Here is a 25,011-nt window from a genome sequence, read left to right as displayed (position 1 = left end):
GCGAACATCTTAAATGATCCTTAGTCCAGCACACATTTTGCTCAAACTTTCTTTACTGTAATTTCTCTCTACAGCTGGAAAAACTGCAGCAATTAATATCATCTTGCTCTTGCATTCCAGTGAAATAAGCTGCCAGTATAAGATACAGGCTTGATTTTCATTTCACACAGACACACTGCACCCCCGTCTTACCTCTCCACTCCATCTAGTGAAGCTACAAGGCCCTATACCCATTATTAAGTCATTTCACACTGGAGGGCAGAGAGATCCAGTCGGATGCAAGCCTTAGTTGATTTGTTACTATCCTTCGAAGCTGAGGCCACAAGATCATCAGCCCTCCCTAGAACCACATTGGGTGAGGAGTCCACTATTGGACGCATCAGACAAAACTCGTGATCTCACAGTGTACCTTGTCATGTACCTTGTCTGCCTGCACTGCACTTTCTCTATAATCTGTAACACCCAACACTGACCAGACTCCACAACCTAGGGGCTTACTTTCAAGGATTCTATAACTCATGTTCTAAAAAATATTTATTTCTTTCCTTTTTTTTTGCATTTGTACAATTTATTGTCTTTCGCACATTGATTGCTTGTCCATCTCTGTATGCAGTTTCTCATTGACTCCCTTGTGTTTCTTTGTATTTACTGCGAAATCCTTCAAGAAAATGAATCTCAGGGCAGTGTATAGCATACATGTAATTAGATAATAAATTTATTTTGAACTTTGAAACTTACTTTGCATTCTGTTAATGTTTTCCCTTGTACTACCTCAAGGCAGTGAATGATTTGTATTCATTGTACCTCGGCACATGTAACTGTGAAAAATCAATATACCAATTTGCCCAGGAGATTTGCATTTGCATGGCACCTTCATGACATATCACCAGCTATTTTCTGTTCTGATAAAAGATGGAATATTAACTCTTCTTCTCTCCACATTTACTAAGTATTTCCAGTGTTTTTTCCTACTTCAGACCTATTTTGTTGGCTGTAATACTCTTGAGGAAAGCTGGAGGTTGTGAAGGACAGTCGATTAGTGTAAGTTTTGCTTTGCTGCCTCAGTAACAGCTTAATAGCAATGATAGCGGAGTTTGATTCTGTCAGCTCAGCAGAGAGAGGGCATAGTGGCAGCAATAAAGCACAAAGTTTGGCAACTTTGACCTGTAGCAAAAGAACGCCAGAAAAGTGGAGCAAGAGTAGGCCGTTTGGCCCCGCAGACCTATCCCATTATTCAATATGATCTTGGCTGATCCACCCCTGATCTAACTCCTCCTTTGTGCCTGAGATATTAACCCAGTCTCTCTTCCCATAAACACTGCCTGTCCTGCTGGGTATTGCCAGCCTTTTCTGTTCTTAATTTAGGTTTCCAGCAACTGTATTTCTTTCCCTTTGGTTTCAAAGGTCAAAGTTGAATTTATTGTCATATATACAAGTACATATACGTACACGTGCAATGAAAGACTTGCTGTAGCATCATATAGCATTGGACAAGGTGCAAGAAAAGCAGAAACATAAATCATACACATTTTTTACAAGAGAGAACAAAATTAGAACCATAAAACCCTCTTTGTCAGACCCCTATAGCTATCAGTGCCCTGATGTTTCAGAAATCTTATCAACCTCCCCTTTAAGTTCTATTCTAGCCTCCACGATGCTGTGGAACAGAGAATTCCGGGGATTCACCACCTCCAGGGAGAAGAAATTTAGACCTACCTCAGTATGAAATAACCATATATCCCCTTGCTGGAGGGTTTTCACATTTTATTTTTATCCAAAAAGTTACATTTGAGGATGGTGCAAGTTAATATCCATTTGAGCATACTTGCATCTCTGTACTTTACCTCTGAGGCACTTTGTGTCAAGAGCTGTAAATAATTGCTTATTCAGAACTGTGTGCCGCCTGAGGCAAACTAGTACAAGTCACACTGCTTGTAGTGGAGTATTAATTTTCTTATTTAGTTGAAGTTATGGAAAGAAAAATTACATAGAATTAACCTTTGGAAATTCACAGATTGTTAAAACCACATGAAATTATTCAGGAAGCAATTTCGTCAAAAATTAAATGTATTTCAAGCTGTAAGCATATGATCAATATACTTACTTTGCAACTTCAATGAATATTTTGAAGATTGAAATTGTAATATTTATAATTTACATTCATACACTATTGAAAATGAAGCAGTTTTAATGGATAAAAATGCCACTTTACTTTAAATTGACGACGTTTTAAGGAATGTCATAATGAACAGCAAGTCCTTGGTAATTTTACTTGTCACCTGCCAGGAATCTTATTGATTCTAATTAATCAAATGATTGATGAACTCCATTCTGGCTTATACTGTATTGACAGATCTCTGGGCTAATGATGCCAACCAAGATGTCCATCCAAGCTGGTCTCATTTGCCTGCTTTCAGCCCATCTCCCTCTAAACCTTTTGTATCTATGTACCTGTCCAAGTGCCTTTTAAATTTTGTTAATGTAGCTGCGTCAACCACTTCTTCAGGCAGCTTGTTCCATATACAAGCTGGGTAAACTGCCACCCCTCAGATTCCTATTAAATCTTGCCCCTCTTGCCTCAAACCTTTGTGCTCCAGTTCTGATTCCCAAGGTGACAGTGCCTTGTATTCAGCCCCCACAGCTATTCACATTTTACTGTCTTATTTTCTAAATTTAAGATATATTGAAGTGGGAATTTTTGAGGTGATTTACAAATCATTGATCATCATATGAAATCAAAAGAAAAATTCCAAGACCTGTCAATAATTTACTAAAAATTAAAAATCAAAATAGTGAGGCTGAAAAAGTATTCATCCCCTTTATAACTACAGCACTAACTTTCCTCAAGTACGACACTCTACATTACCTTACTCATTCTCCTAATTTGTTGATGTAGAAAATTGGAGGATCACGTGAATAAATGCCCACTCTCTCTCTAAGGTTCAACAGTAGGCTTGATTTTCAACAGATCAAACCAAAATGAAGACAAAAGTCATGGAAATGATAATAGAGAGGCACAAATCTGGGGAAGGGTAACAAGACCATCTCAGACACTGAACATACCTCAGCGCTTAGTACAGTCCATTGTGAAAAATTATAAAACCACAGGGAGGCTGTCGAGGTCAGGCCGCCCCTCTAAACTTAGTCACTGGAGAAGAACAGCACCTGTAACAGAGGCTACTGTGACACCAACAGTCACTCTGAGTGAGCTGTAGAAGCCAGTGGTTGCAACTGGAGCTGAAGTTCATGGCTCCCCAATCTCTAAAATCTTCAACAAAAAGGTTATTTATGGAAGAGTGACAAGGAAGAAGCCCTGGCTAAAAAAGAAAACATATCCTAGCTTGTAAAGACTTTGCATAGCATCACTTAGAAGCTACTGTAAAGATGAGGAAAAAGGCCTTGTGTTTGGATGAGAGTAAAATGGAACTTCATGGCTTCAGCACTAGCAGGTACATGTGGTGTAAATCTAATACAGTGCATCAGCCAGGTCACACCATCCCTACTGTAAAGTATGGTGGACGTAGCATCAGGGACTGGAAATCTGATCAGGAGGACGACTGCTGCTAAATACAAAGAGGTCCTGGTTAAAAATCCTGGCTGGCCTCTGCCAGAAAGCTTAAACTGGAGGGGAAGTTCATCTTTCAGCAGGACAACACACTGCCAGATCAGCCACGGAGTGGCTTCAATTAAAGAAAAATTAATGTCAATGTGTGATCCAGTTAGAATCCTGACCTTGAGTGTCTCTGGCAAGACCTCAAGATTGCTGTTCACCACCATTCCCAAGTAACCTGGCACAGCCTGAGCAATTTTGTAAAGAGGAATGGGAAATCTTGCTCCATCACATTGTGCAAAACTAATAAAGACTTATCCAAAAAGACTACTGGTGTAATAGCTGTGAGAAGTAAATCACCCAAGTACTCAGTAAAGGAGGATGAATGCATTTAAACGGCTGATATTTCAGTTTTTGAATTTTTAGTTTTTCATGCTTTACAATTTTCCGTTTTTTTGGGTTCTACTGTGAAAAAAAAGGAGCATGTGATTCACAAATAAAAATTCTCAGTTAAATTGATCAATATCTCTGGTTATAATACTTATTTAAGAGAACAAAGGTTTGGGGGCTGAATACTTTTACAAGGCACTGTATGCTCCTTCCCTTATCTATGCCCCTTGTGATTTTATACACCTCGTATAAGATCACCTTTTGGGTAGATGGAGCTCGTCAGCCTGGGAAGGCAGTCCATCCAAGAGAGGAAAAACTCCGATTTCAAACCTTTGCTGCCTTGCCACCATACCCACTTATGAGAAAGGCTTCGGGAGTAAACCCTGAGGACAAATCTGGAACTGGAGTCCCTAAGGCAGTCCGACGTTGCCTTCAACCTCATTCTGGCAACTCCTGTGACAACACGGGTGCCAAGCTGTATTGGCCCTTGCCCATCCCTTGGACAACATCGATGGCGTGGAGAGGGGAGACTTGCTGCTTGGGCAACTGCCAGTCTTCCACACAACCTTGCCCAGGCCTACACCCTGGAGAGGACACTGGAGACTTCCTGTGCGCAGATCCATGGTCTTGTGAGACTAACGGATGCCATCATCATCATCATATGATCACCCCACAGTCTACACTGCTCCAAAGAATAAGATCCCAACCTGCTAAACTTCTTGCTATAACAGTCCACTGAGCCCTGGCAACATCCAAGTAAATCTTTTCTGCACTCTTCCCAGCTTAATGATAATAGGCGATTGGTTTACACAGTTATATGTAAGCACCATGATACAGCAAACAAACTTTGTTTTGAATGCCATCCATATATGGTAGATTGTTCCAAACACCACTTCTCATAGGAGGGTGACCACAAAGGAACCCAATATTCCAAATGTGGCCTCAGCTACGCTTGATACAACTTGTGAAGATAACATTTCCTTGATTCTTGTGAAGTAGTTCTTCCATAAGTTTAAAATAAAACATGCTATCATAAAAGGGGAAGATTGATTAGTTTATTTCCATATAATTTCTGTAGAGAGATGAATAACAGAGATGAATGGATATTATCCTAGGTGTACATATTTATGGAATAAAAGTCTTCATGCATGCTGCATCCAAATCATACTTTTCCTTTTTAAAGTGCTGGGTAACATTTAATGTGCCAAGTTTAAATGGAACCTGCTTATGCAAATATATGAAGTGTGAATCTCTAATTTCATTTATTTATTTGTTAGAGGTACAACGCAGAACAGGCCCTTCCAGCCTACTGAGTTGCACTGCCCAGAAACCTGTCTACCTATAGGACAGGGTGTATGGAGTGTCTAGGGAGGGGTAGCACCTCTGGTGGGGGGTGCCTGCTGTGCCCGTTTTCAGGGCAGCTCATCCATCTTTGGTCCCCACCTGGCACTCAGCTCTCACCTGTGGCTCCAAATAGCTGTAGCACGTGCAGTAGCCACACCCTGGTAAACTGTCTCGGCAGATGGACCAAATCCAGGTGAGGGTAGCCGACGAGTCTTTGACCTTCGGTGAGGGAGGAGTTTTGCCTATCCCAGCGTGTGAAGTCTGGCCATGGCAGATGGAGTGGAAGAGGCTGATTAAGGTTCCAACGGTCAAGAAGGCAGGCCAGCAGGCGTTGTGGAGCGTAGAGAGCACGACAAGACACTTAGACGTCCTGGTCATCCACTGCAAGAGCTGGTGATCTCTTTAAACTCACCCAGCAGAAGGCAAAGGCAAACCACTGCTGTAACCTGCCACGTACATGATTTCCCAATATGTCAGAGCGGCGTGGAGGGAAATCGTCCGCCAACTGGAAATTCCAGATGTGACCTAACGATGAAGAATCATAGGACAATTTACAAAGGCCAGCCTACTAACTGGTATGTCTTTGAATTGTGGGAGGAAACCGGAGCACCCAGAAGAAACTCATGTGGTCACTGGGAGGACTTTCAAACTCTTTACAGTTGGCACAGGAATTGAACACTGACCTCCACTGCCCCAAGCTGTAATAGCATCGTGCTAACTGCAACATGACTCTATTGCCCCTAAAGAAAGTATTTATGTATCCTGATGTCACTCCAGTCCTTGGCCTCCCACAACAGATGTGGTGCAGTTTGGGTGACGGCTTGAGCAGAGGCTGGAGGGAATGAGTCGAGTGGGACACCGACTCATCTCCCTATTGTGTCTCTGCTGTTTTCTGATCTCCTTATCCTAAGGTTCAGTTTCTTTGTCAGCTCACCAATCTCTGGCTCCTTTCCCTTAGTCTCAGTGTGTAGCCCCCTGAATGACCCACAGTCCTGTTGCTTATCAACCTATTTATCCCAAATTGCAATTTTAAAGCCAATATTGACCTGGAAAACCAGAGACTGAGGAGCATAAAACTCAAACAACTTAATATTTTAAATAATGGAGGATGGCAAGTTATGTGGAAGTGTTCTGACTTTTTGTAAGTTGATATTGGTCAAAGGCAGGGCAAGCTTTGAAGTTTAATGAGAGATGTTCTCTAAGGATTTCCATTTGAATTGAGATGCGTAGATCCCTAAACCTTTACCTGCCTTCAGCTTAACCATAACCATATATACAAATGAATCGATGACACCATGTTCTTGGTGGTGATGAAGTCAGCAGACAGAAGTCAGATAGCACATCTGGTTGAGATGGACGGCAACAAAAACCTCTTGCTCAACATCAATTAAACTAAAGAGCTGATTATTGTCTTCAAGAAGGGGAAGGAGGGTGAAATTCACTGGTCTACATTGATGGATTGGTGATGGAGAGGGTCAGCAGCTTTAAGTTCTTGCTCATTAACATATCAGATGGCCTTCCCTGGGCCCGACATATAGAAGCAATCACAAGGAGGGTGTGACAGCATCTTCACTTCCTTGGAGGGTTCAGAGTTTTAGCATTGTCACTGAACACGCTAACAAATTTCTACTGTTGGAAGTATCCTGACTGGTAGCGTCATAGTCTGGTGTAGCAATTTGAATGCGCGCAAACGTAAGAAGATGCAGAGAGAAGTGGACTCGGCCTCCCTCCCCACCATTGGTAGTATCTATATGAAGTGCTGCCTCAAGGCTACAACTAAAGCCAACAATCCACACCATTCAGTCCATGCCATCTTCTTGCAGTTACCATCGAGCAGGAGGTTTAGAAACCTGAGGTCTTGCACCATCAGGTTCAGGAGCAGCTACTTCACTTCAACCTCAAACCCCACATCCTTACTCATTTATTTTAGGATGTTCCAACTATTCCAGTGTTTCAGTGTTACTTGTGTTAAGGTTAGAAGTGATGCCTTTGAAAAAAAAATTGAAATGAAGAAGAAAACCCATAACAACTACAAATGAATCATGCAGAATGCTTTAATAAAAATTTTATTTTGGTGAAATGTTTTCTCTCTCAAAGTAATTCCTCCTTTAATCAAAATTACAAATTTCACATTTATTCATTGAGTTGCTTCCTTTCGCTTTATTATTTATTCATTCTCTAAAGGTTTCAGAATTTTTAAAACCCTAGTCTGTAATTAAAACTTCTCCAGTGAATGAAGGCATGTTATGACATCGGCATTTATAAATATTGCATTTTCGCACCATCTCTGAATGGAAGTTAGCTGGTTAGTCTGTCTCAATTGGCATCGCAGCTCTTGAAGCCAGTCTGCTGATCGGGTGGTTTCAGAAACTGAGCTGGAATACCTCATTCCTTATGTCTGAGTTGCCACTCTCCCACAAAGCACGTTGCAACACGGAGACTGAAGTCAGCGGCTCTGCTCTCTTTAGCCACGCCTGCAACATCTCCAAGATCTGAAAACAGCAAAATTGGTCTCTTATGTAAGCAAGTTCAATCTCACTGAAAGGCGTTCCTGATTAAGCTGCCCACTTCCTCCCCCTCTCCACCCTGGCTCTTGTCGTACTGTGACGAACAGAATGCCAGGGGTATGAACCTGCTAAGATAAATGATCAGCCTGAGAAGTGGTTATGAGTTCGGTTGAGGCAAACAGGACAATGACAGCAATGTTTTGCCACATTTAAAACTAGGAACAATAGGAATTCCATTTACCAGGTCCTCACTCATAATGAAGTATCTGGTTTTCCAACTTATTACAGCCCCACCATTTTGCAGTAGGTTCCAAATTCTTTCATGAGTAAATGAGCATCTTATTGGGGATGTACTCACGACATTCCTAATTTTCTGAATGCAGTTTAACCTGGTACAGCAATTTCAAAGCACTGGAGGCTGCAATGAGTAGAGACACAGCCCTCCATACCATTGAAAGCATCAACATGATACCTCAAGAAAGTGGTATCTACTTCCAAGGATCCCCTCCAACCAGGTCATGCAGCATCATTGCTACCATCAGGCAGGAAGTTCACAAGCCTTAAGTTCTGCATCACCAGGTTTAAACACAGCTACTTTCCTGCAGCTAACTTGAACCAACCTGAATTACGCTAATCCTAAATCCAAGAGGTTCTGCAACAAACGTAAGTGCTGGAGGAACTCAGCAGGTCATGCAGCATCCATGGAAATGAATAACCATTTAAATTCCAATCCCAATTCCCATTCTGACATGTCGGTCCATGGTCTCCTCTACTACCTCAATGTTAGAGGAGCAACACCACATAATCTGTCTGAGTAGCCTCCAACCTGATGGTGTGACTATCAATTTCAACTTCCAGTACACATCCTCCTCCCCTTTTTCTCTTCTTTTATCCCCTACTCCAGCTTACCTCTCACCTTTCCTCTTCTCCTCATCTGTCTATCACCTCTCCCTGGTGTCCCTCCTCTTTCCCTTTCTGTGTATTTTTCACTCTTCTTTCCTATCTAAATCCTTCTTTGCCCAGTCTCCTGGTTTCATCTATCACCTTCTGGCTTGTATTCCTTCCTCTCCCCCCACCTTCTTATTTCCCCCTTCTTTTCCAGTCCTGATGAAGGGTCTCCATAGATGCTGCCTGATCTGCTGAGATCCCCCAGCATTTTATATTTGTAACCCTAATCCTACCCACAGTAATGGAATACAATGACCCCGTCTCACACTACTGTGGACTTGTCATTAAATACGTATGTTTTGCGCCAATGCCTTGTTTCACAGTCTTATTGCACAGTCATTTTTTCACTGTCTTGAATAATTTATATACAATTTATGTATAAGTTATGTCCTGTGTGTTGTCTGTACCTGTGTGCCCATGAACCTGCTGTACCTCACTGTATTTTGCCTATGACTATAAACTCAACTTTTATCAGTCTTTGAAGTGACCGGAAATCTAAAAAAATTTCAAAAATTATACTTGAAAATAATTGATGTAATATCAAGTACCAAAATGTGTTAAATATCTGAATTACTCAGAAGAAGTCTTCGGCTCTACAGCTTCCCTCTGTTACCTGCTGATTGACTTCTGAATGTTGGACTTCAAAGGCACAGCTCTCCTGCTCTAGAAATCCCAGATTATTGGCCAGAAGCCTCCAGTCTCTCTTTTGAACTGACATCTCGCTGGCAATCTGCAGAAGCTGTTTGTCTGTCACAGCTGAGGTCTCGTCCAAAGTTTCAACATTCTAAAGCAAACAAACAAGGATGTGGAGTTCATTACTGACCCGTATGTTCATAATCCTTTCTCATTCTGCCTGAAAGCTCCATGTACTACCACAAGATTAATTTTCTTTGCAAGCATTCGCTCTAGAACAGACAAATACAATAGAATCAATGAAGAGCTACGTACAAGCAAAACGGACCAAGCAATATCTGTAGGAGGTTCCTAATGCAGAGTTTTGACCCAAAATCGCAATTGTTCCTTTTCTTCCACCAATACAGCTGGAGCCCCTGAGTTCTTGCATCAGGCTGTTTGTTGCTGCAGCCTCCAGCATCTGCAGCCTCATGCGACTCCATGACTTTCAATATATTGTTGTATCCAGACATACAAAATGACCTTCTTCAATAAAGGTACTCTATTTTCTTCAGTTTATTTGCCATTATAAGTAGTCATACAAGCGTATCCACTGAATACCACACAAAGTAAATGTAAACTGTACATTACAGGTCCAGGTGAACATTGCACACCACATACAACATTTGTTTCCATTGAGTTTTCTGAGGATGAATTTACACCTCGTAATCCAAAAGAGACAAACAGAGCCAGCAAGTTGTTCCCAGCAGTTTGATAAAAGGTCCAGTTCAATGTGGTTGTTGAGGGGTTACTCTGACCAGGGCACTGAGAGAATTGCTCAGCTCTATTAGGCCCACCTAGGAAGACAGGTAAATACCCAGCTTATCCTTAAAGAAAACACAGCACTCCTGTGGCAGCCCAGTTAAAGGTTATTCGATCAAGTCTCTGGTGAGTTGCTGATTCAGAGCCCAGAGATCTTGACAAACCAACACCTACCATGGCAGGCAGATAGAGAATGGTAGATGCGACTTGGGTTGGTGTACCAGTTCCACTGCTGATGAATTCTTTGGTATCCCTACTTTCACTGAAAAGTAATTGACTCTGAACAGCTCTCCAAAGTGGCTCAGTATTTTAACTGCCACATCCGAGCAATAAAAATTGACAAACCAGTCAATGTTGATCTTGTGAAGGAGATCCACTTTCCAGGCCCAAAAAACCTATTGCTAATCTCAGCACTGTAGCAGAAACTGTCCCAGGTTCAAGATGCCTGTTGTTCATTACATTAAACCACTAATCAGTACACTCTGCTCACACTCATGAGTTAAATTATAAGAAAGGATAGGGTCCACACTGGCCAAGTTGGACTATGACCTAATTAAGAAAGTTAGAAGGGTCCACCTTGGCCTAATTAAGTGCTCCATCTACCTACTGAAGGGTCTTGGCCTGAAACATTGATTCTTTATTTCTCTCCATTGATGCTGCTTGATTTGCTGAGGTCCTCTAGCATTCTGTGTGTGTTACTCCATCTACGTGACCTGACAAAAGTAGTTGAAAAACATTACATATAGATGATGTCAACTAGTAGAAAGTCAGTGTAAATGTTAGATGGCAGTCGGGGTAGGCAACAGTGACAGAGAGAAAGAACAAAATCCATTCCACAGTTTTGGTTTTTCTAAAGAATGATTGTTTATCTATCACTCCATTGGTATGTTTTTCTAGTCTGTAAGATTTATACTTGTGTTTTGAAAATCCTTCATAAGTTATAAATCTCCATCAAGAATTACTGTTCAGAATTAAATGTGCTTCACGTAAAAATAAACTGTGTTTAATCTGCTTTGTTAGCTGGAAGTATGTCCTGTTTGATTAGAGATATTTGCAACCAAGGTAGGATGGTGGTGGGGGGGGGTTGGGGATGGTGGGAGGACCCAACACTTGAAACAGTGATTATGGACATCTACCCCTCCAGGAAGAGAATAAGTAGTTAAGTAAATTAACCTACAGCAAATTTTTTTTTAAAGTGAGAAGATGTGTAGAGATTTATACTAGATAAGGTTTAAATTCTTAAGTTTAGTGTTCTCAGATGGGTACATGTAGTATCATCACATTCCAGACACCAGGTTCAGATGTGGCAACGTGGTTGTTAGTCCAGCGGAACCTGCAACGTCATGGACAGGTGGGGTGCATAAACATAGGTGACATGGCCACAAAAACTGCCCTTACAAACAGCATGTCAGATTCTGTCATCAGTGAATCTGTGTGCCACTAGAGGGGATGGGCCTTGGGAAATCTCATGGCATCAGGTCAACTGGGGGTATGGAATCTTCCTCCTGATTACCATCAACTGTATTCAATATGGAAAAGGATCTTGGCGATTGTCTGATGACTTACAAAGGACTGAAGAGCTTGAGCATGTAGGTATTAAGAAAGAGGATGTGCTGGAGCTTTTGGAAAGCATCAAGTTGGATAAGTCACCGGAACTGGACGAGATATACCCCAGACTACTGTGGGAGGCGAGGGAGGAGATTGCTGAGCCTCTGGTGATGATCTCTGCATCATCAATGAGGACGGGAGAGGTTCCGGAGGATTGGAGGGAAGAAAAGGAGTAGAGTAGAGATAGCCCAGGAAATCATAGACCAGTGAGTCTTACTTCAGTGGTTGGTAAGTTGATGGAGAAGATCCTGAGAGTCAGGATTTAAGAACGTTTGGAGAGACATAATATGATTAGGAATAGTCAGCATGGCTTTGTGAAAGGCAGGTCGTGCCTTATGAGCCTGATTGAATTTTTGAGGATGTGACTAAACACATCGTTGAAGGTTGAGCAGTAGATGTAGTGTATATGGATTTCAGCAAGGCATTTGATAAGGTACCCCATTCAAGGCTTATTGAGAAAGTAAGGAGGCATGGGATCCAAGGGGACATTGCTTTGTGGATCCAGAACTGGCTTGCCCACAGAAAGCAAACAGTGGTTGTAGACGGGTCATATTCTGCACAGAGGTCAGTGATCAGTGGTGTGCCTCTTCATGAGTTTTATAAATGACTTGGATGAGGAAGTGGAGGGATGGGTTAAGAAATTTGCTGATGACACAGAGGTTGGGGGTGCTGTGGATAGTGTGGAGGGCTGTCAGAGGTTACAGTAGGACATTGATAGGATGCAAAACTGGGCTGAGAAGTGGCAGATGGAGTTCAACCCAGGTAAGTGTGAGGTGGCTCATTTTGGTAGGTCAAATATGATGGCAGAATATAGTATTAATGGTAAGACTCTTGGCAGTGTGGAGGATCAGAGCGATCATGGGGTTTGAATCCCTAGGACACTCAAAGCTGTTGCGCAGGTTGACTTTGTGGTTAAGAAGGTAACCAGTGCATTGGCCTTCATCAATTGTGGAATTGGATTTAGGAGCTGAGAGGTAATGTTGCAACTACTTAGGACCCTGGTCAGACCCCATTTGGAGTACTGTGCTCAGTTCTGGTTGCCTCACTACAGGAAGGGTGTGGAAACCATAGAAAGGGTGCAGAGGAGATTTACAAGGGTGTTGCCTGAATTGGGGAGCATGCCTTATGAGAATAGGTTGAGTGAACTCAGCCTTTTCTCCTTGGATTAGATTAGATTAGATTAGATTAAATTGTGAGGACACTCAGTCCTCGTTTACTGTCATTTAGTAATGCATGTATTAAGAAATGTTACAATGTTCCTCCAGTATGATAACACAAAAACACAAGACAGACCAGGACTAACTTACAAAAACCACATAATTATAACATATAGTTACAACAGTGCGAAGCAATGCCATAATTTCATAAGGGCAGACCATGGACACGGTGAAAGAAAGTCTCAAAGTCCTCGATAGCCCATCATCTCACGTAGATGGTAGAAAGAAGAAAAACTCCTCCTGCCATGAACCTCCAGCGCTGCAAAGCTTCCCAATGCAACCTCTGGAAGCATCCGACCACAGCCAACTCTGAGTCCGTCCGAAAAACTTCGAGCCTCTGACCAGCCGTCTGACACCGAGCACCATCTCTGCAGAGCACTACGACCCCCCGACCACCAAGCACCAGGCAAAGCTGAGGATTTGGGGCCTTCCTCTCCGGAGATTTGTCGATCACACAGTAGCCGCGGCAGCGAAACAGGGATGTCAGAAGTTTTACCAAATGTTCCTCTGTGCTTCTCACGTCCGTCACCATCAAATCAAGATTGTGCATGGCCCCTGCTTACAGATAACAGATATTCATTCCCACAGTGGCCACACACGCTGCCTTCGCGCCACCATTTTCTCATACGCAGCATCTGCTGTCCCCTTGCTCGCTCAGCATGCTTGACAGAGCGACGGAGGATGAGAGGTGACCTGATAGAGGTGTATAAGGTGAAGAGAGGCATTGATTGTGTGGATAGTCAGAGGCTTTTTCCCAGGGCTGAAATGGCTAGCACAAGAGGCACAGTTTTAAGGTGCTTGGAAGTAGGTATAGAGGAGATGTCAGGGGTAAGTTTTTATGCAGAGAGTGGTGTGTGCATGGAATGGGCTGCCTGCAATGGTGTTGGAGGCGGATGGGATAGGGTCTTTTAAGAGACTCCTGGATAGGTACGTGGAGCTTAGAAAAATAAAGGGCTATGGGTAACCCTAGGTAACTTCTCAGGTAAGGACATGTTTGGCACAACTTTGTGGGCCGAAGGGCCTGTATTGTGCTGTAGGTGTTCTATGTTCTAACTGTCTTCCTTCAGCTAATGAACTAGTGCTCCTCCACATTGAGCAACACTTGGAAGAAGCACTGGGTATAGCAAGGGTATGAGATGTACACAGCTTGGAGGGTTCTAACGTCAGTTCTTCACCAAGAGTGGCTTGGCAGCACCAACTGACTGATCTGGCTGACTCCTGAAGATCACAGTGGTCAGAATGGACCTGCTGCAGGTTGTCAGTCAACCGACAGTAGGGATTAACAGATATGAATGGGCCCCCACCAGACTATCTGTGGCAGATGAATCTGTGCTTTGTAACACTGGTAGATGCATCAATGAACCAGTCTTTTTTAGGAACGAGGTCCTCTCATTGGTGCCACCCTCTAGTCTGTTGCATGACACTATCACTGTGTTAAATGGGATGGAATCCTTGAATTGGGATGTGTCTGTTGCCCCTCAGAGAGAATAGATAGGTCTACATATGAAGTGCTAATGAAGCTTTGAAATAACAACCATGTGTGTACTAAACAGCAAAATACAGTGTGCAATAGACAGAACTAAGTGATTCCATAACCAAAACATCAGATCAAAAGTCAGTTATCCCACCACTCCTTGTTGTGAATGATGATAGACAATTAAATAGTTAACTGGAGACATGCTGTTCCTCAGTTAAGTTGGTGTCCCACATCTGAGTGACAATAATGATGCTGGAGCACATGCAATCATCTTGATCCAGAAGTGTTGAGAGGCTGATCTGAGATCCTCTCAGTCTCATAAGCCAGTCAACAGCAAATTAGAGCCATAGAGTATTACATTGGGATGGGATCTTCGGTCCACCTAGTCCATGCAGGCCTCCATACTTCTGTTCATGATCTGTTCTGTTTCTGACTCTAGGAATTAGCTGATGGCATTAGATGCAGAAAAGGCCACGAGATCAGACAACATCCCCATTGTAATCATGAACATATACATATGAACATATGTGATTATTTGTGTGGACTGTAGTTTATATTGGCTTCCTTCGGTTTTTCTGTGTTTACTTTCTTGTTGCTGATTGGCAGGTGGGGCAATATGTTACTTTTGTGGGCGAGGGTTTGGAGGCTATGAGTTCTGTTTCTTCTTTTTTGTGTGTGGGGAGGGGGGGATTGATGTCTTTTCTTTCAATGACTTTCATGGTTTTTCTGTATTTGATGCGTATCTGGAGACGATGAATCTCAGAGTCGTATTCTGCATACATACTTTGATGATGAAAGGAACCTTTGAACCTTTGGAGCCTGCCATGCTTTTGGTCAAACTGTACTGGAACAGTTACAACAGTGGCCACAGCATTAGAATGTATGAAGTTGCCCCGGTATGTTCTGTCCATGAAAAGCAAGATAAATCTAATTTGCATAATTACTGTCAAGTCAGTCTGTTCTCAGTCATCAGCAGATTCATGGGTGATGCTGTTAACAGTACATTCAAGAGACAAATATTGTCAAAAACTGCCTCACCAATGTCCATTTTGGGTTTTTCTAAAACCACAACACAGCCTTGGTCCAAGCATAGCGACATCAGGTGGTGCTTGACTGCATGAGATGCCAAGGACATCTGATAGAATGAATCAACAGTCATCAAATGAAAACTTCTCTGAAGGTTGGACTCATATGAAGCACAAAGGAAGGTAATTATGGCTGCTGGAGGTCTTTCTTCTCAGTCCCAGGATATCAGTGGAGTAGTTACTTAGGGCTCGGACATCTTCAGTGATTTCTTCAGTAACCATCTTTCCATCATAAGGTTGGAAGTGGGCATGTTCACTGATGATTGCACAGTATTCAATTCCATTTGCCACTACTCAAAAGAAAACACACACACCCTCTGTGCATGAGATTTGATGCAATCAGCATATAGACAAGGATGATAAGTGAGAAGTCACAGTACAGAAACTCAGGTGGATCAGCCACAAAACCAATATGTCTTCAACAAAGAAATCAGAAGTGAGGAAACCTACAAGAGCTTCACTTCTTGACACCACAGAACCTTTCAGCCAAAAAAAACCCACAGGAATTGTTGAATGGAGAAAGTTAGAATACACACAAATTGCTGCAGGAACCCAGCAGGTCAGGTAGCAACTATGGAGAGGAATAAAGAGCTGATGTTTTAGGCCGAGGCCCTTTATCTGGACCTGAAGAGGCCCTGTCCTGATGAGGGGTCTTCGCCCCAAATGTCAGCTTTTTATAGCTCTTCAAAGATGTTGCACATCTGCAGAATCTTTTGTGATAATGTTAGGGTACTTTCCATTTCCCTTAAGAATGCAGCTCCAACAATACTACGGAAGCTTGATAACATCCAGGCAAATCATTTTTCTTGACTGCCACCTTATCCAATGCCCTGAACATTAATTCCCTCCACTACTAGCACACAGTGGAAGCGGCGTACACATATAAATACATGTACAAGATGTGCAGCAGTTGGTTCTCTAGGCTTCCTCAATATTACGTTTGCCATCAGCAAGGACAAAGGAAGGATATAAATGGAGTCATGCTTCCATGTTCATGTCCAAGTCACATCATCCTGTCCTGGAAGCATTTTAGTTTCCTTTCCTTCACTGTTGCCAGGTTCAAACCCTACCAAAGACCATTGTGGAAGTACTTCACCAGAAGCACTGCAGTGATTTAAAAAGGTTATTAGAAATTGGTTAAAAAATGCCAGCCTTAGCTGAAATAGGAATGAAGAAAATATGATCCAGAACATCATGGGCGCATCCCTCTCCATTATCGGTAGCATTTATGTGAGGGCACTGACTCAAGAGGTCAACAGCATTCATCAAAGATCCTCATCACTCAGGCTATGCCACCTTATTGAAGCCATCATCAGGCAGGAGGGCCTGAAGCCTGATGTCCCACAGCACCAGGTTTGAGAACAGCTAGTTCCCTTCAACCATTCGGTCCTTGAACCAACCATCAAAACCCTGATCACTACAGTTTAGCAATACTATGGCCACTTTGATCACTTTGCACTGAATAAGTGTTTTTATTCTTCTAATCATGTTCTTTTTTGTAAAGTTGTGTATAATCTATGTTATTCATTATAGACAATCTGGCACATCCGCTCCTTGACCTACTGAATAAGCGGCAGAGCACCCTTTTGAACAGACTCATTCAGCTCCGCTGTTACAAGGAGCATTACAGAAAATCTTTCCTACCAAAAGTCCATCTCTGCGCAACATGAACACACATCATAGTACAATAATATCTGTTTTATTATTTCATACATTATTATTGCACATTATGTATTTTATTATTCTATACTTTATTATCAGTTAATTCTGCACACTGCTAAGTGTGTTTTTAAATGTTGCTGCTGTACCAAAAGAATTTCCCCACTTGGGATCAATAAAGTACTTCTTATTATTATTTAATGTATGTTTTTCTTGTGCATGCTGCTTATCTGATGTTATGCGCCTGTGATGCTGCTGCAGATAAGTTTTCATGGCGCCTATGCACATATGTATTTACTTGTGCATATGACAATAAACTTAACTTTGACCTCCAGTTTGCTTATTGATGTTCCACTAAAATTAGAGCACACTATTAAAAGTGTGCTTTTGAAGATGGATCTGGCTTTGGCTAGTCAGGTGTTCACACATTTGAACATCTTTTAGCTACCTTATGCTGCACTTCCCCTTGAGGACTGGGGTCTACAATCACACCTTGCCTGCCAATGTTTATCTGTACACATGGCTTTGATACAGCAGCTAAGTAAATTGGCCCTGTCCAGCACTCTCTTAGATCTTCCAGATTCATCCTACTGGGTCAAACTAAGCAGCGAACCTGTGCCAGAGTGAAACAGATAATGTATTGCAAAAGGAAATAATTCCGGAGCAAAAGGAAAAAGTGGCTAGAAATATAACCAGGAGAGATGACTGATAATAAAAGGCAACGAAATTCATCACTGATGGGTCATCTATTATCATTAAATTTATTACATTGTAGCGGTGTGCTACACGCAGTGCTAAAATAACGACACGGAGTCGGTAAACTGCAGTCAAAGATAACTTTATTCGAACTACACAGCCTTGCTTTTAAACCTCCCTCAACCCGCCCCCCCCCATGGGCGCGGATGCTCCAAAAGACACGTACTCACAAAGCCCCGTAGGCTATCTCCCTTAGCTGGAATGCTGGCTAATTGTGAGCCGGTTCAGATGTGCCAGGAAATGGGTCACCACATAACCCCCCCCCCCCCCAGAACCGGCGATACACCCCCCCAATGTCCACAGTCTAGGCCGGACCCTGTTTGGGAGGTCGGCCTCTGCGCCGCGGTGCCGGAAACTCGACCGGTTGCGCCAGGTCCACATGGGCCGGTTTGAGTCGGTCCACCGTGAAAACCTCCTCTCTCCCCCCAACGTCCAGCACGAACGTGGACCCGTTGTTCCTGAGCACCGTAAACGGCCCCTTGTAGGGCAGTTGCAGCGGTGGCCGATGCCCGCCCCTTCGTACAAACACAAACTTACAGTTCTGCAGGGCTTTGGGTACGCAGGTCGGGTTCTGCCCATGCTGCGAAGTGGGTACGGGGGCCAGGTGACCAAGCCTCTCGCGTAGTCAGCCCAGGACTGCTGCGGGTTCCTCCTCTTGCCCCCTTGGGGCTGGTATGAACTCCGCGGGGACGACCAGGGGTGCGCCGTACACCAACTCGGCTGACGAGGCGTGCAGATCGTCTTTGGGCGCCGTGCGGATGGCGAGTAGGACCCAGGGAAGCTCGTCCACCCAGTTAGCTCCTCGCAGGCGGGCCATGAGAGCCAACTTCAGGTGACTGTGGAAACGCTCCACTAGCCCGTTAGACTGTGGGTGGTAGGCAGTGGTTTGGTGCAGCTGAGTCCCCAAAAGGCTGTCCATATCTGACCACAGGCTGGATGTGAACTGGGCGCCTCTGTCGGAGGTAATGTGGGCCGGTACACCAAAGCGGGTCACCCAGGTGGTGAACAGTGCCCGGGCGCAAGATTCGGAGGTGGTGTCAGTGAGCGGGATCGCCTCCGGCCATCTTGTGAACCGGTCCACGATAGTGAGGAGGTGCCGCGCTCCACGCGACACTAGCAGAGGGCCCACGATATCCACATGAATGTGGTCGAAACGCCAGTGGGTGGGGTGGAACTGCTGCGGTGGGGCTTTGGTGTGCCGCTGAACCTTGGCCGTCTGGCAGTGCATGCATGTTCTGGCCCATTCACTGACCTGCTTGCAGAGTCCGTGCCAAACGAACCTGCTGGAAACCATCCGGACGGTTGTCCTGATGGAGGGGTGCGCCAAGTTATGAATGGAGTCGAAAATGCGTCGCCGCCAAGGTGCCGGGACAACGGGACGGGGCTGGCCGGTGGCGACGTCACAGAGTAGGGTCCTCTCACCTGGGCCTACGGGGAGGTCCTGGAGCTGTAAACCAGAGACTGCGGTTCTGTAACTCGGGATCTCCTCATCTGCCTGCTGTGCCTCTGCCAGCGCCTCAAAGTCTACCCCTTGGGAAAGGGCATGAATGTTAGGGCGAGAGAGCGCATCCGCCACAACATTGTCCTTACCCGAGACGTGCCAGACATCCGTCGTGTATTCAGACATGTAGGACAGATGGCGCTGCTGGCGGGACGACCAGGGGTCGGACGCTTTCGTAAACGCAAAGGTAAGCGGTTTGTGGTCCGTGAATGCGGTGAAGGGTCGACCTTCTAGGAAGTACCTGAAATGCCGGATTGCCAGGTAGAGCACCAACAGTTCCCGGTCAAAAGCACTGTACTTGAGCTTGGGTGGTCTCAGGTGTTTGCTGAAAAACGCCAGGGGTTGCCAGCGACCCTCGATGAGTTGCTCCAGTACCCCACTGACTGCTGTGTTAGATGCGTCCACTGTGAGGGTGGTAGGGACGTTCATTCTGGGGTGCACTAGCATCGCGGCATTCACCAAGGCTTCCTTCGTTTGAATGAAAGCAGCGGCGGACTCCTCGTCCCAGGTAATGTCCTTGCCTGGACCGGACAGCAGGGCGAACAGGGGGCGCATGATTTGGGCAGCTGAAGGGAGGAAGTGGTGGTAGAAATTGACCATACCTGCGAATTCCTGAAGGCCTTTGATCGTGGTGAGTCGGGGGAAATGGCGGACCGCATCTCCCTTAGCTGGCAGAGGGTTTGCCCCATCTTTAGTAATTCTGTGGCCCACGAAGTCAATAGTGTCGAGCCCGAACTGGCATTTGACCAGGTTGATCATTAGATCGTAGCCACTCAGCCTGGCATAGAGTTGACGGAGGTGGGACAGATGCTCCTGACGACTGCTGCTGGCTATGAGGATGAGGATGTGCAGGTTTGCTGCAAAGTCCTGAATGTGCAGCACAGGGTAGCGGTCCGGTGTGGTAGCCTCGTTCAGCCTGCGGTAGTCGCCGCACGGTCTCCAACCCCCTGTTGCTTTGGGCACCATGTGCAAGGGGGAGGCCCATGGGCTATCAGACCGCCGGATGATCCCCAATTCCTCCATCCTCTTGAACTCCTCCTTTGCCAGTCGGAGCTTGTCCGGGGGAAGCCGCCGAGCACGGGCATGGAGGGGTGGTCCCTGGGTCAGGATGTGGTGCTGTACGCCGTGTCGGGGCATGGCCGCTGTGAACTGTGGTGCCAGAACCGATGGGAAATCCGCCAGGACCCTGGTGAAGTCGTTGTCGGACAGCGTGATGGAGTCAAGGTGAGGGGCTGGCAACTGGGCTGCACCCAGGGAGAACGTCTGAAATGTCTCGGCTTGGACCAGTCTTTTCCTGGGCAGGTCGACCAGTAGGCTGTGAGCCCGCAAAAAATCCGCACCCAGAAGCAGTTGGGCTACGGCGGCCAGTGTGAAGTCCCATGTGAACTGGCTGGAGCCGAACTGTAGCTGCACCTGACGGGTGCTTACTGTGCTGCCATTCATGACCCTCAAGGGGGGACCCGGTGCCCTGCTGCAGGTGTCATAACTCGTTGGAGGTAAGACGCTGATCTCGGCTCCGGTGTCGACCAAAAAACGGCGTCCTGACCGCTTGTCCCACACATACAGGAAGCTATCCCGATGGCCAGCCGCCGTAGCCATCAGTGGCGGCTGGCCCTGGCGTTTCCCGGGAACTTGCAGGGTGGGCTTCTGCGTCCCACCGCTGGTAGTAGAAGCACCATTGTTCATTGGTCTCCTCACCCCTGCCTCTGTGGTTAGTGGGCTCTGCTGCCGGGCCTGGACTGGTTTGCTGCTGGGAACGTGGCCTGGTGATCTGTGCGACGGACGCCCCACTCACCTTCTTCCCGTTCCTCAGCAAGTCCGCCCGGCCTTCCACCTTCCGGGGGTCTCTGAAATCCGCGTCGGACAGCAGCAGGCGTATGTCCTCAGGCTGCTGCTCCAGGAATGCCTACTCAAATATGAGGCAGGGCTTGTGTCCACCGGCCAGAGACAACATCTCATTCAGTAAAGCCGATGGAGGTCTGTCTCCCAAGCCATCCAGGTGCAGTAAACAGGCAGCCCGCTCGCGCCGTGAGAGTCCGAAAGTCCTGAGGAGCAGGGCTTTGAATTCCGTGTACTTGCCGTCCGCTGGGGGAGACTGTACGAACTCCGCAACCTGGGCCACTGTGTCCTGGTCGAGGGAGCTCACCACGTAGTAGTAACAGGTGTCCTCGGAGGTTATCTGCTGAACGTGGAATTGGGCTTCTGCTTGCTGGAACCATAGGTGAGGTTGTGGCATCCAGAAACCAGGCAGTTTCAACGAAACTGCATGAACAGAGGCGGCGTCGGTCATCTCCGGTCCAAAAATCGTTTGGACCGTCGGGGTCACCAATTGTAGCGGTGTGCTACACGCAGCGCTAAAATAACGACACGGAGTCGGTAAACTGCATCAAAGATAACTTAATTCGAACTACACAGCCTTGCTTTTAAGCCTCCCTCAACCCGCCCCCCCCCCCATGGGCACGGATGCTCCAAAAGACACGTACTCACAAAGCCCCGTAGGCTATTTCCCTTAGCCGGAACGCTGGCTAATTGTGAGCCGGTTCGGATGTGCCAGGAAATGGGTCGCCACAACATCATTCTTAATGGAATGATCACAGTGCTTGGAAAGTTTCTTTAAAAAGTGACATGCACCAAGTATTTAGCTCAGTGTATTTCAAGCTGGCCTAGCCCAAGGCATGCTCATATTAATTTAACCACTCCATTCTCCACAGTCAAAGGAACTGAGTCCAAATGCCTGATCAAGACCTCATGCCAAGTGAGGTTTGGATTTCATTACATTTCTGTAATTTCTGTTGTTTTTTTGCCTCACCATTGTGCCCCACCACTCTCCCTCTTCTCTATCTCTCTGTCTCTCTCAGTCTTTCTCAGCCTGCTGGATGATATAGAGTAAGTGGGCTTTCACTGCCTGTCACATAGTAAATGTGGACTGTTGAGGCAGAGGGAGTTGGTGTTAGTTAGGGCAAGGTGTGTGGTATCCAAGACTGTAGAAGTCTGTTGAAATTCCTACATTAGAGACTGCAGATGTTAGAATCTGGAGCAACAAATAATCTACTCAAGGAATTCAGGGATCGAGCAGGAAGGAATTATTGATGTTTGGGGCTGAAACCCTGCATCAGGATCTAAGTATCACATGCAGTTTTCAAAGCTCAGCATCACCACTATTCGTTTGTAATGGCACGTAATTATACTGCAGCAGATTGGTTGGTAGCTAATCTAGCTATTAGTTACTAGCCAATATAACACAATGTGTTAAAAATGGTTTTTAAGGAAGTGTCAATAGATCATTTTTCTTTTTTTATCTTCAAAGAATGCTCACCATGTTAGGCAAGGCATAGAAGTTGTATAAACTTGTGGAACGAGTCTGAAGAAACTTCACAACTAAGATGGCATTTAATTCTCATCCAAATTGATTTGCAATCTTGCAGCTTTAGCACTTGACTGTCATCTCAAAATGGCAAGAGAGTCGTGAATGTGGGGTTCTGGTTGGTTTCCTCTTTGAAGTTCCAAACTGGCCATCCAGCTCAAATAAATCAAATCCAGCAAGCAAGTACTTATTTCTATCTACAGGGAGCCTCAGAACTATGGACGACTTGACTTTATCTAGAGCAACAAACTTACATAAATTCTCCCAGACCTTGCTCTCAAGCACAGTCCTTGAACCTCTTAACCAGAAATCAATGCAGAGACCCTGAGAAAAAGCCAATCCCTTCTCCAAACTCTATTTCAGGTTGAAAAAACAAGCACTACAAGTACTGAGACACATCTTGCGAGTGGACATTTCCTTTTATTAAACAGCCGTTTGTTTTCTCAGCGGTTATCAGATCAGCTCCTCCACTCACTCCACCAGCCATCCGTTTGTCCCACGTCACCCACCGGTAGCAAGTCTCAGCACCTGCACTGACTGTGACAGAGAGCTCTGTCATTGGTCTTGGGCAGCACTGCAATGATTTTACAAGCTCAAAGTGATACACACGGACACATACAGGGACTAACAGTCAAGGTTATCAATACATAAATGTTTATTTGTTTTATGCTTGTTGTTTGTCGAATGTTCCATTACTCTGTTTGTCTGCTCATTTGTTTCTGGTTTGGCGGTTCTGGGCACGTCTCAGTAAAGCTATTTGTGGCAGGTGCTTGTGATAAAGGAGTTGAATATCAGTTGATCTGTATAAGTATTATATTGCATATCTGTGTAAATATACAATATATCATATTGTTCCTCATTGTACATATATTTTCATATTTTGGGACTGTGTGAAAAATTGGGAGCACTTAATAAAACACCTGCTATCGTGGTGGACCCAGTTTTTCTCTTCAAGAGACAGAGCCCATCCAACACCTCTACATCACACTGACCTTACCCAGTCTACCCTTTGCAAGTCAGTCCCAAGGCACTGACAGGATCAAAAAAATTCACATGACGGTCTTGGGGAAAACTATTTATTTCTGACCTCTGGAAAATTCAGCTTACTTTGCACTTTGGGATGTGGTTGTGGCTGATAAACTCAATGTTCATTGTCTTCCCTCAAATGGGGGTGAGGCCCCCCCCCCCCCGTCTTGAAGCACTGCAGCATGACCCCACAGAAGGCAGTAAGGGTATAAGTGGATAATCTACACTACTGAGAGAAAGATTGGCCACGATGTGAGTGACATCTCCATTAATCTGGGAGAAGCCCCCTGCAAGGGAAGATGGTGCCTCGGAGTAAAGTCTCCAAAGCACACTACCAGCAGCTCTTACATCCCCAGTACTATCTTGAAGCCTCAAAATAATTGCTGCCAGTTTCCTGTGAACTCTCCCAGTGTCATTTAAAGCTACAGGCACCCTGAATTGCACAGCTGTTGCCAAAGAAACAAAAAGAAACTGGAAATAATATTACTGTTCTCAATTTCACTATCAGGAGAATTAACTACAAATAAAATGCCCAAAATACAAATAGGATTGCTTTGTAGTGTGTTCATATCTTGGTAAATAACATGATGTACTATATAAATTGTCCAATGAGTGTTTGTAAGAGTAAAATTCATGACAAGAAGTGTTACGAGTTACTTACAGTTAAGCTAAGTGACTGGCCTTTACTTGCTGTGATGATTTCCTCTGGTATGATGGAGAAGTGCAGAACTGACTTCACATCATCCTGTGGTAGTTTCAATATCCAGGCAACAAACTGTTCCTCATCAATATAGCCTGAGCAGTGGGAAAAACAGAGTCACTCGAGGTACATTACAACCCTTTTGACTCATAAATCTTCCCTTTCAACAAAGCCCAATGGGTGCTGTAGCAAACTCACAGCTTATGTTTAAGTGAAGAGATAATCTTAAGTGAAGTAATAACAGACAAGCAAAAGAGAGATTGTGAATGACTCGTAAAATAAGTTTCCATCATACTTTCAACACTGCTACAGTGGTAGAGGGGGTATAGCCCCAGCGAATTGTGGCTATCTGGTGCTGACTGATATTACAGCATTTAAGCTGCCCAATGCTTTGGAACTACGCTGCTCTAATGAAAGGAGAAAAGCAGAAGTACAATATTTGCAT

At 44.8% G+C, this 25,011-nt stretch overlaps 1 protein-coding gene across 5 annotated transcripts in view; it reads right to left on the bottom strand.

Annotated features, from left to right (window-relative positions):
- Window positions 1–7,338: 7,338 nt before the first annotated feature.
- Window positions 7,339–25,011, bottom strand: part of LOC132390859 (uncharacterized) — a 175,212-nt gene continuing 157,539 nt past the window's right edge. For 4 of the 5 annotated variants that reach the window (XM_059963398.1, XM_059963399.1, XM_059963397.1 and 1 more), the window contains 3 exons: window positions 24,528–24,661; window positions 9,353–9,523; window positions 7,339–7,776 (listed from right to left, as the gene is read on the bottom strand). In XM_059963398.1, coding sequence (XP_059819381.1) covers window positions 7,648–7,776; window positions 9,353–9,523; window positions 24,528–24,661 — 434 coding nt within the window. In that variant the 3' untranslated portion in view covers window positions 7,339–7,647. The remainder of the gene's footprint in view (window positions 7,777–9,352; window positions 9,524–24,527; window positions 24,662–25,011) is intronic. The other variant, XM_059963402.1, reaches the window with a different exon arrangement.

This window comes from Hypanus sabinus, chromosome 3 (assembly GCF_030144855.1).
Source record: "Hypanus sabinus isolate sHypSab1 chromosome 3, sHypSab1.hap1, whole genome shotgun sequence".
Classification (NCBI taxonomy): domain Eukaryota; kingdom Metazoa; phylum Chordata; class Chondrichthyes; order Myliobatiformes; family Dasyatidae; genus Hypanus; species Hypanus sabinus.
The sequence above is the reverse complement of the archived record's forward strand: the minus strand, read 5'-3'. Positions and strand labels throughout refer to the sequence as shown.